Below are 15,155 nucleotides of genomic sequence, written 5' to 3'. Positions count from 1 at the left end.
ATGCAAATATGTGCAGTGAAAGATGGGTCTCTTGTTTCGAGGAAGTTTATTTGTAGCTCTGACGGTTTCCACAAAGTTTCACTAGTACAGGTGTGGTCCCAGAGGTGCAGAGAGAGGGGGAAGTGACTCTCTAAAGATGATATGTTTAGAAACACCAGGAAACTGAAAAACCTTCAGAGCTTAACTGATAACAGAAGTTTGTGGTATGTTGTCTTGCTGCGGTGTTATTACAGATGTTCTTATATCCCTGTTGTGACTCTCAGTGATGACAAAATCCTCAAAAGCTTTCTATCACTCATAGTCATACTCCCTTTAATTTAATTATGCAGCTATGTAATTCTTATTTATGATAAATAAATGAAAGCAAATTAAATCAACGAAGTCATTGAATATTAAAAGTAAAGTTTATATTTAATCTACCAAATGCAAAACCAGATACAGAATATATCTATTTCTACTACTGTGCAATTGAATTATGTGTAAATGAAAAGTTAATACTAAACACAAACACATTTCAGTGACATTAAGTGTTTAAGAAAAGTGATCAATAATTTCTGTAATCATAACAGCAGGAACCAACGCAGAAAGATGTTTAAGATTTGCAATTGTATTTTTATTTTTATCCGGGTTACAGAGAAATACATTGATATAACACAGTTAATCATAGTTAATCATTACATATAACAACCATTTAATTCAGCAACTTTATGTTAGATTATTGATTTTGTACATGTTTTCAAAACTCAAAACTCCTTTATATTAAAAAAGAAGAAAAAAAAAGTGAATGAAGACCTGTAGTCGTCTGTGCTGTACATCCATCTCATCCTTTATCACTTTATCTGCAAAAACAAAAAAATAAATAGTGTTAAATAGTGGTAAGGTTTGATTGGTCACTTTAGACTACTACTAGATAGTTGTGGCCAACTGGTTTTCTATAACAGTTATATTAACTGATGGATTGGATAAACATTTAAATTAATTACAATTTTTGACAACTTGTATAAAAAGATTTATCCTCATACACCAGGACATGACTGGCTACCTGTGATTCATTACTCTAAGGTGGCATCTCTAATGTGTTTGATTCAATAAACTGGTATATGTCAGTATGTGTCGTGGAGCATTGAATACACACAAATCAGAATATTTTATGTGCTGGCTGCAAGCAGCAATCACCAGGGCAGAAAATGCAATGCAGAAGTAGACCCCCATGTTAAAATGCCAAACTTTATAGCAGAAACAAACATGTATACAGCCTGGTACAAAAAACAGTTTAAGTGTAAACCGCTAATTTCACCCTTCATGACAACTGCACGGGAGCTGAATTTCTATATAACTCACCCGTTATGATTTTATTAAGGCTTAAGATAAGAGAAGATGCCGTCAGTTGACATGTTGATACCAAGGCAGCAACGCTGGTTAGGTAATGTAACCATGGCGTAACCCCAGATTCAAAGATGGTGTAGTCATAAGTGTTGCTAATTCAGTGTGTTTTCAGTTTAGGAAAGTTCAATGCAACATTTTGGTTGCCTAAAAAAGTCTTCTTCAGCATTCTGGTATTTTGTTTTAATAGTTTTAAGCCTGTTTTTCACCAGTGATCATTAGCATTGGCATTATCACAGTTAAACAGAGACTGTAAGGGCAACATGCTAACCAAGCTAGCAGCTAGAGTAAGGACAAGGCTATCTCCACTCTTTCATCCAAATATGAATCTAAGATCAAAGAACATCTAAGACACCGACCACCAAAATGTCAAACTCAAGGCTTTAAAACAGGACTCCACAAACCAATGAGTGATGTCATGGTGACCTGATCTCACAGAAATACGTGAAATGACCACGACCTCTTAACACCGCATTCCGTGGTGGCAGCACGTAATGGGTTGAAATTACGTGCTGCCACCACGAAAACAATGCCAATGTAAAGTCAATTAGGGTCCTCTCCCGTGGTGGACACACAGATTCCCTGATTCAATCAAGTCACGTCAACCTCATTTTCCTCAATGATATCTTTAACATTCCTGTATACACACAAAAACGCGGAAGTGTTCTTGATATTAAAACGGCAAATACATTCCCCTGTTATAATTTCCCACCAATAATAATAATAATGATAATAACGTGATAGTTCGGCTGTTCTAGATATTTGTTATAGCCTATTTAAATATTCAATCACAAAAACGCTGTTTCTAGAGAACTTGCTAAAATATCTGAAATGAACCATCATGCCTACTTTTTCTTAACATATTTCATCTAGGTGCAGTGTCATTACTAGTTCAGCTTTACTAGACATTTGATATACTCGTAGATGTATCTTTTTACGACCCTGTTTTACAACAAGCCGCAAAAAACCTACCGTCCCAAAAACGCCGTTTTTAGAGTACTATCTAAAATAACTACGATTAGCCAATATCCTTGCTTTTTTTCTTAACATAGTCCATCTAGGTGCAGTGTAATAACTACTTCGGCTTTACTAGATATTAGATTTATTCAGTAGATCTAGCTTTTTACAACCCTATTTTACATGCCGCAAATGAACCTACTGTCCCAAGAACGCCGTTTCTAGTGTATTAGCTAAAATATTGAAAATTAGCGGACATCTTTACTTTTTCTTACCATAGTTCATCTAGGTGGAGTGTAATAACTAGTTCGGCTTTACTTGATATTAGATATATTCAGTAGATATATCTTTTTACAACCCTATTTAGAGCCCTACTTTGCAAATCAGAAGAACTACAACTATGTTGCTGATATGTATCAAACTGCATGGCGCGGTCCCAGGGAATTGTAGTTTTTTTTAAAAATCTAAGTGTTTTTCCCAGATTTGGAAGTTGTAAATATTGAATTGAGAGTACATTGTGGACTTTAAGGGGATGGTAAACACATTTGTGAAATCAGATTTTAAATATCTAATTTCTAAATGGGTGAAAATTAATTGTATCCATATTTTATCCATATCTGACAGCACCCACAGTTGTTGACTACACTCACATGATAGTTGAGGTCAAGAGCTCTCTATAACAGTTGGTCCCATGTCTGTACCCCCTTTCATTGCTGAGTTATAAGCCCTCAAACATGCACTGAGGTCAAGGTTCAAAGGTCAATGGCTGAAAGCAGGAGCCATGTAGAATCTTCATACTGACATATGTCACTCTCCAGGTTGAGACCTTTCCAATGATGTATTTGGTTTAGCTCTACGACAAAGTTTAGATTTTTTCATTTTTTGGACACAAGCCATGCCAGGTGTAGTTTCAGAGAGCACTTTGAAGGCCCCGTGTATAAAATGAGTTTTGTTTGTTTCTTTGCTTGTTTTTTTCTTTTTTACTGTAGATAGTTAGTAAAATGAGTCATCCTCAGACAATACAATACTACTAAAAAGTAAAACCAATAATAACAATAATGAAATAAGCAAAAATAATATTAAAATCATATTGAAATGTTAAAATCTATTTACAGAGTGGAATGGTAGCCTAATAGATAACTTAGATAATATTTATTATTGTTTAGACACTTTATTATTGCTTAGATAGCCTACTATTTAGCCTATTATTGTATTTACTTTTAGCATGTTCTACTTTTGAGTAATTTCCGAGAAGTTATGATAAAAAAAATAAAAAATTACAGACTATAGGAGACAACCTCTTCAATGTCTCACGTCAATTAATTAACACGATTTGTCGGCTTTTTATAATGCCTTTTCTTTTTTTTTTTTGCTGCTGTCTCCAGTTGAGAGTGGTGATTTGCTAAATACATTCTACAATAATCATTAGATTAACATTTGGTCTATAATATTGTTGGCTATATTACGCATTTTAATTAAAAAAACGGAAGAATAAAAGAAATAAACACCGAAATAATTAATTTTTTTTATTGATACTCCTCTCTGACACACACACACACACACACACACACACACACACATTGAACACACGATTGAATGAATGAATGAATGAATGAACATTGGAAGTGGTTCAGCCGCAGTCCCGCCGACTGGCTCACATTGAGATTACATTTGTTTTTTATTACTAACAAAATGTTTTATATTGACTGTATGAATGGTTTCGTTTTCAAATAAATATTTGGAAACGAAAATATGCTTTGGTGTACTTTTACAGAGTTCTGCAATATGTATATAACCTACCTGTATCAAAATGTATAATTTTCAGCAGCGGTTTGTGTGAAAGCTGCCACAGTCGGACGTAAAACCAGCGGGGCAGCCGTTCTGTGGCGCTGGCTTGGGGTCCACTCTCCCCTGGTGGAGTGGAGGGTGGCCGGGTTGCCAGGGGCTCCATGTGATGGTGTTTCGCTCTGGTTCTTCCGTGCTCAGCCTTATTTTTATCTTCTTATTTATTTATTTATTTATTACTGGCGTTTGGATTCAGTTACGGCAGACGGATGGCAATCTGAAATGGAATGAAGCCCACAGACGGCGGACAGCAGCTACAAAACAGTAGTGGAACGCGCCCCATCCGCCCACAGCACAATGCTCTTAAAGCCCCACGCTATCAAAAGTTGGCAAAATACATTTATTTTATTTTATGGCCTTGACATTAACCTGTCATATTGTTGAGTTATCAAGGACACTTCCGCGTTTTTGTGTGTATACAGGAATGTTAAAGATATCATTGAGGAAAACGAGGTTGACGTGACGTGATTGAATCAGGGAATCTGTGTGTCCACCAGGGGAGAGGATCCTAATTGACTTTACATTGGCATTGTTTTCGTGGTGGCAGCACGTAATTTCAACCCATTACATGCTGCCACCACGGAATGTGGTGTTAAGAGGTCGTGGTCATTTCACGTATTTCTGTGAGATCAGGTTGGATCAGGTTGTCATGGTGGCTACGTCCATTATTTTACACGGCCAGATAGAGAAATTCAACGGCCATAAAGACTGTTCTGGGGCCAATTAACTTTTCAGACCTGATAATCAAGTACATATTTGATTTTTTTTGTCTCTTTTGTCTAATTATATTAAGCTAAATGGATGCATTCACTTGGTTTACAATGGTCTCCTTTTTCAGGACCATCATCATGACTTTCACATTAGTATCTCTCTTGTCTTTTCTTCCTCTGCACATTCTTGTCTGTGAAGATGAGTTGGCTTTATTTCATAACTTGAATCCAGCATTATATCTTACACAGTCTTTAGTCCTCAGTACATATGAAATGCAGAGAAAGCCTGCATGTTTACCTTGACCAGGCTGATTATGGTGCTATAGAGGAGAGAGCATATGAAGAGGAATATGAAGGAAGAGGTTGTGGACCAAAGGCTGCTGTACTCATCCTCCTCAACGGCACCGTCAGTGCAGCTCAGAGCAAAATCCAGTTTTGACTTTGGATTAAAATCTAAGAAGAGGAAGGTTAGGTGGTTAGATGTGTCGGTGTGTGTCTGTGTGTGTGTGTGTGTGTAGCATTATTCACTTTGAACTTGAGTCCAGTTGAGCAGTGGACCAGTGCAGTACTACGCAAGGTATCACTTAAAACTTGTTTCAATGTACTGAAGTCATTCATTCAACAACAGTGTCTCCATGCAACATTTGTTAGAAACAGCACACTTCTCAAGCTGTTCGACAGTGTGACAAAGACAGATTGAAACACAACATTATGACAAACCAAAGTAAACTGACATGTTGACTGTGAATTGTACAATCACAAAGACAGGCTCTCATGGCAGAGAGCACACACAGAGACAGACATGAGCACAGAGTGCCACATTTAAAGCTGAGTCTGCTATTTCTTACATTCAACGGAGTTACTCAGGGCGTAAGACACGTCTCGGGATTTCATTGACTTGTTCCCACCAGCTGGCCAGACGTTGCAGGAGAACTTGGTTGTGTTCCACTTGTCCTTGGTGGTGATGTAAATACTTGTAACTAAGTATCCATTTTGGATCTTCTGTGGGGGGGAGTTAATGCCATCGCTATAGGTGCCGGTATTTTGTCCAGCATCTTCTCTCCAGGCGATGTAGTAATCCTGCTGCGCACGACTGGAGACCAGACACACCAGAGTGACCTCTGACCCCTGAGCTGGTTTGTCGATGTCCTCCCATGGGAGAATGTGGACTGTCACTTTTGGATCACTCCCATCTTGTACAGCCTAACCCGGCGGGGGAGTGTGATAGCCTAACAAGGCTTCCTTCCCTGGGTCTACCTCCTCTGTGGTAGTATAGGTAAGGTAAAGGAGGTTGTTCGGTTAGTGTGGGGAGCAGTGAGACCTGGCATTAGGGGAGTGTCTCTGGGACGCCAGAGATCACTGTCTAGCCTCCTGGAGGTGTCGTGGGACCAACTAGACGAAACACCGGTGAAAGGAGGTTCCCACCTGATGACCCCAAAGACATGTTAGTTATCACTGCTCACGGGTCTGTATAGTTAAGCCTTGCCATAATAGCTTATCGTAGGGCTTAGGAGGATCATTCACTGAGTGCTGATCCCTTTTTTTTTTTTTTTTATTAGAGCACAAACTTCTTGTGTTTATTTGAATGTAAAAGATTTGGTTTACTAAGGAGGTTCATACAAAAACTTTACATTTGCTTTAAATACAGTAGATTATGACATGGGACATAAGGATGTGGTCTAAACACTGGTGCAATCATGCTGATAGGGGTTAGGGTCAGCCTACTTTTCTGTGCTGCACAGACTGTTGAGATTACTATACACACATTTAACATTACAAAGCTTTCAGTGAACATTCATTTTGTTTAAAACACTTCCGAACATCACTCTTAAGCCTGACCTCCATCCTGCCTGTAACTATGTGTGATGTCTGATTGAACGTTATCTGCAGCAGTGCTCGTCTATCATTTTTGCTCTATAGCTCTGTGCAGATATTCCAAGAAAGTCCTGTCCAAAAAATGTAAACCTGAATTTACATTCATCCCCAGAAAGTTAGCTGCCTCCTCAGACTCTCAGAGTACTTTTCTATCACTCAGCAGCATACCTCCTTTCTGGATGGTCAGTTCCTGAATAACTGGTGTCATATTGTCTCTTATGGCAGAACAGTGCACTTTGTTGATACTCTGCCAATCAGTGTGAGCACGAGTCATCGTGCTGATTTTCTTGATTCCAGGTTTTGTTTCAGTGTTGTTGGTCACATTTTGTCCATCGACTTGCCAGATGATCTGAAAGTCATTTATAACGCTCTGGTCCAGTCCAGTAATGACACACTCAAATTTTGCCTGGTTGTTGCTGAATATTTCTTTGGGACTTGATTGGGTCAGTGTCACTGTGATAGGAACTACATAAACGAGAGCAACAGAGAAAACCAGTTTAGTACAGCAGTAAAAACTATGTTTGAGCATACTGTGACAATTAACTCTGACGTACAGTACAACAGTGTTATGTACTGATTGCAGTAGCACTTTACCTTTAGAGGCCTTTGTTGTATATGTTGTTCCTTGGTTCGTCACCTCGCATGTGTAAACAGCTTTACTGTCCCACTCTGATTTCGTGACCTTTAGGATACTGACAGCTGTATATACGTCTCCATTGATTTGGGGGGGCGGGGGGCAGTTAGTGAAGCCAGTAACAGAGTTAGCATTCTTTTTCCATTTGACTGACAATTGATTTGAGGGAAGATCCTCAATTGTACACACCAGGGTCTGAGTGTCTCCTGCTGGCACTGCTAATAAAGTTACCTTAGGAGGTGGAGGAGGAGGCTCTAATCATGTGGAAGAAAAAGACACAAGTAAAGATTTTAATTGACATCAGTCATTAATTATTCATTTTAGAATTTTGAGTGTAAAATGCAGGACAGATGAAGGTAAACATTAGAAACAGAAATAATTACTGAACATTTTCAGATAAAAACCAGATTAAGAAGGTGATGCATGTGGGCTCATGAACGTAAGCAAGCCATAGTAATAACTTAAAAATCACTTACTTTTCAATGTCACGTTTTTGGAGCCTCCAGGGTGAGTCACTGAGCAACTAAAACTCCTTCTTGAATCCCAGTCAGACTTTGACACATCTAACACACTGACTCCTGTATATTTGTTGTCTTTCATAACCATAGGATATTGTTTAAAAGTCTGCGTGTTCCCGCTGGCATCGGTCCACTGGAAAGTGAGATTCTTTGGGAAGAAGTCTTGTGCAATACAGCCAACAGTGACTGTACCTGCAGTCCCAGAGTTACACTGAACCAAAGGAAACAGAGCCGGGGCCGCAGCTGTTTCTGTGAAAGAGTTTTACAAGTGTCAAAACATGTAAATACCAATACAGGCCAATGAAAGAACACAGGTGATCAACAGCCTGTCTAAAAATGAATCATAAATATAGTGCATTGACTGATCTAACTGAAGACAGAGACACCTGCCCAAAAATCATTTTAATGAATAAATACGTTATTATTATTATCACTGATAAACAGTTTAATCTGAGTTTATACAACAGCAAAACCACACTGTTGTGTCAAAAAGAATTAGTCAGTTTAAAACCTTTTTTGCCGTGTCGGGCATCGATCTTGTGGAATTTTTTTTTTTTAAATTTTCATTATAGTAATTTGTTTTTTGTTTGTTTTTTTTTCATTTCAAATTAAAAACAATAGGTCGGTACAGTTCATTTCAAAGTGTAACTTTAAAATATAAAGTCATATGAATTATAACAGCTAATCAATTGGCTGACAATATGACAAAAATCATAAAAATAAATACAATATATTGATATACATATATAAAATAGAAATACATATATACTGTGCGATGTAACCATAAATTGTGAACTAATTCAATAAATATAATCTTGATACTTTCTTTAAATGTCCTATTCATTTATTTAATATCGAACACTTTGGGTCTAATATATGATGAATAAAAATATTTAATTAATTTCTCCAAAAAACATTTTTTGTTATCTTTATAGCCACCTGTAACTCTTAAATCAGGGTGATTGTAAATATAAAATGCTACTAGTTGTTGGAGGATTTGAACATTTCACAAACTGAAATCCTAAATTGTTCTTACATGCCTGGTTTATCTCAACAATCTTTTTAAATTATGTATTTAATATTAACTAATAAAGGAATAAATAATGACATATAATCCATATTCTAATAATGTTAACATAACGGATATAATCAACAAGTTAATACACGAACAACTTTGACTTTGACACAAGATAAACGTCTGTACTTGATTATGTCTTTCTTCAGTGTTTAGATATTTAAACACACACACACACACACACACACACACACTGACCTGGTATTAATCTCACAAATTAAATATATGTTTAGCTTTACGCTAACTTCTTATTAAAACAAATCCAGGTACAGCGTAGTTTATAATTAATATCCACGGTAATCATTCATCAGCAACAATTATAATCAAGCTGAATAAATTCTAAGAACATCTCAAACCTGCATTTAGTGATGATGCCAAAGAAAATGTTTTCAAAGCTTTCTAAGAAACAGCTGCGTTACAAACATCTGTCTGCTGTTTCACCTACACTGTAACAAATTTTCCTGTTAAATTACAGTAAAGTACTGGCAGCTACAGTTGCCAGCTTGAAACTGTTATTATACGGTGTACCTACTGTGATCTACAACAAGAGTTTATTACTGTAAAAAATATTACAATACTGTGCTGTATATAAAATACACTTTACAGTATAATACTGTCAGCTGCTTGGTTGCCGTTATACTGTTATTTTACAGTTCCTACTGTATTCTCCATAAACAATTTATTACTGTAAAATATATTAAATACTATAGAACCCCTGAAAGCACAGAAATCGCTCAGACAAGAGATGGCCTTACAACATTAGGCATTTATTAAAGCTGAAAATTTTCAATATCCATAAAATCCATATGCTGAACAGCATCTCATATTCCTTTTTTCTGTAACTGTAACAAGAGATAGCATTCATTCAACATTACATTTATTACCTTTTGTATTGTCTGGTTTGACTGTTTGTAAAGCATCAAGTACAAATTATCAGTCAATTCAACTTCATGTAACTCATCACCAAAGTTTGTTTCCTTCCTCCTTTTTCCCTTCCTTCCTTCCTCCCTTCCTTCCTTCCTTCCTCCCATTCTTCCTTCTTTCCTTCCTTCCTCCCCCCTACTGTCTTTCATTCTTTCCTTCCTTCCTTCTTTCCTCCCTTCCCTCCCTCCTTCTTCCCTTCCTTCTGTCCTTCCTTCTTCCCTCCCTTCCCTCTTTCCTCTCATCTTTCTTCCTTCCCTCTTCCTCCTCCTTTCCTTCCTCCCTTCCCTCTCCCTTCTTTCTGTCCTTCCTTCCTTCCCTTCTTCCTTCTTTCCTTCCTTCCTCCCCCCTACTGTCCTTCATTCTTTCCTTCCTTCCTTCCTTCCTCTTTCTTCCTTCCCGAAAACAACAGGAGTTAAAGTCACCGCATCAATTGCATAGCAGCTAAGAAAACTAACAATTTAACACATCAAACTGATTCTCAAAAATGGTGAGTCCAAAAACAAATCTGGAATGGCACATTTCAGCCCCACTCAAAGTCCACAAGATTTTTTATGAGGGTGGCCACACGGGGATTCACAGTTGCTGCCTTTTTGTGGACCATCTTCCCCGTCTTCTTTGACACCACCTTCCCCTGGCTGGCCTTTCTTCCCCTCTCGGGATTGATACCAATAAAGCGCCTAAAATGTAAAAGTAGAGAAAGTATATAAGATATTAGGTGTGGTAAGTAAAGATTATTTGCATTTAATACGGAACCCTATCACACCAAATAAAATTTTAAGATGTTTTCTCATGATAATGACCCATGTGTCTCATAATTTTGAGAGAATGATCTTATTTTGAGAAACTATTTTATCATTATGATAAACAAAAAATTCAGGATTACAACAGATCAGTTGTTGCCATTATGACTATTTATTTCAACATTGATTTGAGGTATTATGAAACATAGGTATCTTTGGGTAATGTAGACTGCATTAGTTCACTTTGTCAGCAGTGATTTCTAGGACTTTGATCTGGAAACTTTAGATAGATACAAATATCAATACATCCCAATTACTCACACCAAGGTGGAAATCAAATCAAACGAGTGTCATAACGGCCTCATCTTCTGACAAAATATCCTGTTAAAAAACAGGACTACAGCCCAATTTTGGTATTTTTGAAGACTGTATTTCAGACTTCTCAACCATGGTGTCTATTGTCAAAACAACAATTTTGCTGATTGCAGTATTATGGAGAAAATAGTAGAAGTGAAGCCTAAGTCTACTGCAGTTGCAAATAGTTGCCATGGTTAATGTAACCTAAATAAGGTTGGCCAACCAAACTGTCCTCACAGATTTAAAAATCTGGGTAGCCATTGTCAGTCTTTATACCAAGGTAAAAGAACAAAAACTTGAAACTTTCCCATCTACCTTGGATAATTGACAACGGCTGCCTGCATTCAATCATTTTGAAATCAATGAGTTTAAAAAAAGAAATAATTTTGTTGATCACCCTTATTTACTTCATGAACTTAAGTATTGAACCTGCAGTAGATGGAGGCAGACAGAGCAAGGAGAGAGGTATATTATTATATATATTAGCATGTATTGAGTATACTTTTTTGACACTTTGTTTATATATTTTGTTCGGCAGAGCTTTGACAATACAAAAACTACTTTCATACAAACAAAGTTATTTTAAATTTGAATTTGATGACAGACAGACAGACAGACAGACAGACAGACACACACACACACACACACACACACAGAAATTATCTCTCTTTATTTCTCTCAAACATGGAAGTGCCACAAAGCACAGCCCGCCTTTTTTTGAAACCATGTTAGTAGATTGGATTGTTCAGACTGGTCGTGCCGCGGTTGATGCTCTGTACATGGCTGGTGCAACGATAGTTTCAGTGCCTAGTCAGTTTTCTCTGCATGCTACAAGCAAATTCCACAGGAAGAAGAGAATTGACAATAATGTAACCGTGCAGACTGTATTTTCTAATGTGTTCTGTTGACCTTTCAGAAAAAGCAGTGGTTCTATTTCTAACAAATACAGCTGATGGGATATTGTAAAATTTGATGAAAATATAAAAAGAAAATCAAGAAAAATGAAACGTCAGAGGAGCAGTTAGAGAAGGGCACATGGCTCATGCAGAGCTCCACACGCAGTGACACGGTCAGTCTGAACAGCACCATCCCAAGATGGGCACCAAAAGGAAGCGGGCTATGCTTTGAGGTGCTTTCGTGTTTGAGAGGAATAAAGAGAGATCGATGGGGTGGGAGGTAAAGAGAGAGAATTATTATTAAAAAAACATGTAGTGTTATAATACATTTGGTCTGAACCCAGTGTTACACTTGAATGCACACGCTAGCTTCAACTTCCTCGCTATCAAATGGAACAACTGTAATGGTAAAGTTGATATACCAGCATGGCTTATAATAAATATTCAAACAATATTTCTTTACCTTTGAACAAACTCCAGAGTCCTTGCAGCTTCCTCTTGGTATTGCAAGTTGAACACGTAGTAGGTGGTGAAAACTGCAGCGAGCCCTGTGATGAAGCTTCTTTGGATGCCTTCAGATGATATGGCTTTCGATGCTGATCATCTATCGTCAAAATGTGACTTCGTCACCAGCAACTGATGCAGACAACAATTATAGGAAACAGTATCAAATATGGGTATCAGGGCCCTATCCACACATTTTAAAGGTATTAGCTACAACACACCCGATGAAATTTTGAGCAGTATATTTTCCCTGTTCTACAGTTTATATCAAGTATCATAAGTTATACTGTTGCAAATCATTACTTTCCACGACTTGAGATGGCAAAAACATTGATGAGAGAACTACATCCATGAGAGACCACAATAAAACTTAAGTTTATGAGACAGATACAGAAAGAGAAATTAGACAAACGGAGACACAGAAAGACAGAATGACTTTGTTCTATACTCCATGCCATGCTTATATGACACTTACCCAGCAGTATCAGTTGTGGACTGGTTCAGAGCTTCATACCTTCAGTAGATTTGACAACAAATCCGTGGAGGATCGCATCTTAGCTCGGACATTTGATTAGACTGCGAATTAAAATAAGTTCACCGCTAACGTTAATGACCAAGCCAGCTAACGTTAACTCAACAGCTAAATGGAAGTAACGTTATGCTAGCTTGCTGCATGCGGTACACACGTAATTTTGACTATATCTTTTCGGCAAAAAACAGTCAATACAAAAATAATCGAACACAAAATCAAATAACAGGGTTATGCTGACTTTAATAAGATTGCATTTACCTTCTTGAGTAAGCCACAGGATCAGGATGGATGAAGGTGTGCAGGTGAGGAGGAAACGTGGAGGAGACGGGAGGAGAGCAGCAGGTGGTGACGATGCTCCGTCCAGTTTGGTGCTGGCAGTTTATGAGTCCGGGTGAAAATCACCTTGTACAGTTATTCCTCGTCTTGTTATTCTTAACTCATTCTTGAACAAAATCACTGATGTGTATTTTTGATTTTGCTCAGATGAGTTATGAACGGACTCAAGATCAAGTCTGATTTAAAGCTAACCGAAGAAGAAAAAAAATACTGCATTATACTGTAAGATTATACTGTAGCTTGCTGTTAATATTTTGTTCCTCAAAGACGTCAGCATTGACAGTATTCAACTGTATTTAAGAAGAACGGTACATTACTGTACAAAATGTCCTGTATTTTTACAGCAATTTGTTACAGTGTAAATAAGGCCATTAGATAAACTTCTCTACCATCAAGAAACACACTAAAAACACACAAAAAAAAGACTTTGGAATAAAAATTAAAAGTTTAAATGTGACTTACGTGAAGATACTGTGACATCAGTCCCCTGGCCCCAGTAGTCCAAAGCATCACAGTGCTACATCTGCATTCAGTGCCTAAACAAAAACCTCATGTACCAGAAAAATGCCTGAAAACGTCGTTATGTGACTGAAATAAGTATTATACCCTGGTGTCATCCTATGATCATGTGTTTTGTGCTGATTCTTAATCAGTTCTTGAAGTAAAGATTTACTGGAAGATAACATTTACATCTGTGCACTAACTGTGACTTTAAACAATTCATTAACTAACTTTTAACTACTAATCTGCTCATTAAAAATGATAAACACAGTGTTACCTCGTATTCCAATGAGAAATATTTCATCCTGTCCTTTTTCTCTGTCACAAGAATGGGAGAGTGTTGCAGATTGTTGCTGTTAGGTTTTTGTATGGCTCTATATCTGGGTACCCACCCCATCACTGTGATAAACCCTCATTAAAAAAACCTGACACTCTTTCCTGCACTCGAGGAACAGGGACCTGTACTGTCAGCAGTGGGTAAGAATATCACAAAACTTCTATTCTAATTGACAAAACTATTTATACATGTTACACACTTCCTATTTAGCATTTTGCATTGTACATGTTTTAATCAGTTTATTGGGATTTCTTTTAAATTCAGTGTTGTTTTTTCCTGTCATTGTCATTAATGTACCGTGACATGGCTTATGGTCAAATTTGAATCTGAAAAACTTAACTTGCTCTGTGGCTTCCTGTGTCACTGTGGCTCTCGAGCACAATAATAAACAGCAGAATCTTCAGCCGTCAAGCTGTTCATCTGCAGATACACCTGGTCCACGTTGTTGTCTCTGGAAATGGTGAAGCGATTCTTGACTGATGTGGAATAAGCTGGCTTGTAAACTATACCAGTTGTTTAGTCACGAAGGTTTATCTGACACAAAGAGAAGGTGGAACTGGAATTTCTGACAACATTTCTGATTGTCAATGAAAACAAACTTTTCTGTAGTTTGACTCTTTAACATCACCATGAAGTTGGCTCAAGACTATAATGTAGTCAGTCACAAATGCAGTTATGCTTCAGATAAGAACTGCATTTTTTGTTTGTTTGTTTTAATAACAATTTTATGGAAGATTAAAAAGAAGAGATTTATTTAAGAACCATTAAAAACTGTCTCTCTCTGTACTGTAACAGTGAGCTGGTGTTGAAATCATTAGTGGTCTGAGGGCTCCTCCTCTGGTGGCTTCATGTTACAAGTGTTCAGGCACTGAGGGGTTTTTGTTCAGGTCTACTGATGCTTTGTGTCACTATGTGACTGCCTGGCACAGTAATACACAGCAGTGTCTTCAGGCTGCACATTCTGTCCGTTTAGAGTCACTGTGTCGCTGGAAAAGTCTAAGCTGATACTGAACTTGTTCTTCAGTGAATCT

The 15,155-nt window shown here is 37.5% G+C and overlaps 1 gene segment (V, D, J or C); it reads right to left on the bottom strand.

Moving 5' to 3' along the window:
• Window positions 1-616: 616 nt before the first annotated feature.
• Window positions 617-14,196, bottom strand: LOC144458578 (immunoglobulin heavy constant mu-like). The segment is given in 7 exon segments: window positions 617-839; window positions 5,194-5,348; window positions 5,744-6,088; window positions 6,939-7,235; window positions 7,365-7,658; window positions 7,881-8,171; window positions 13,749-14,196. Coding segments are annotated over 6 exon segments (1,230 nt in total).
• Between the last annotated feature and the right edge of the window lie 959 nt (window positions 14,197-15,155).

The sequence above is a fragment of the Epinephelus lanceolatus genome, chromosome 18 (genome assembly GCF_041903045.1).
Source record: "Epinephelus lanceolatus isolate andai-2023 chromosome 18, ASM4190304v1, whole genome shotgun sequence".
NCBI lineage: Eukaryota > Metazoa > Chordata > Actinopteri > Perciformes > Serranidae > Epinephelus > Epinephelus lanceolatus.
This window is presented reverse-complemented; position numbering and strand designations above follow the sequence as displayed.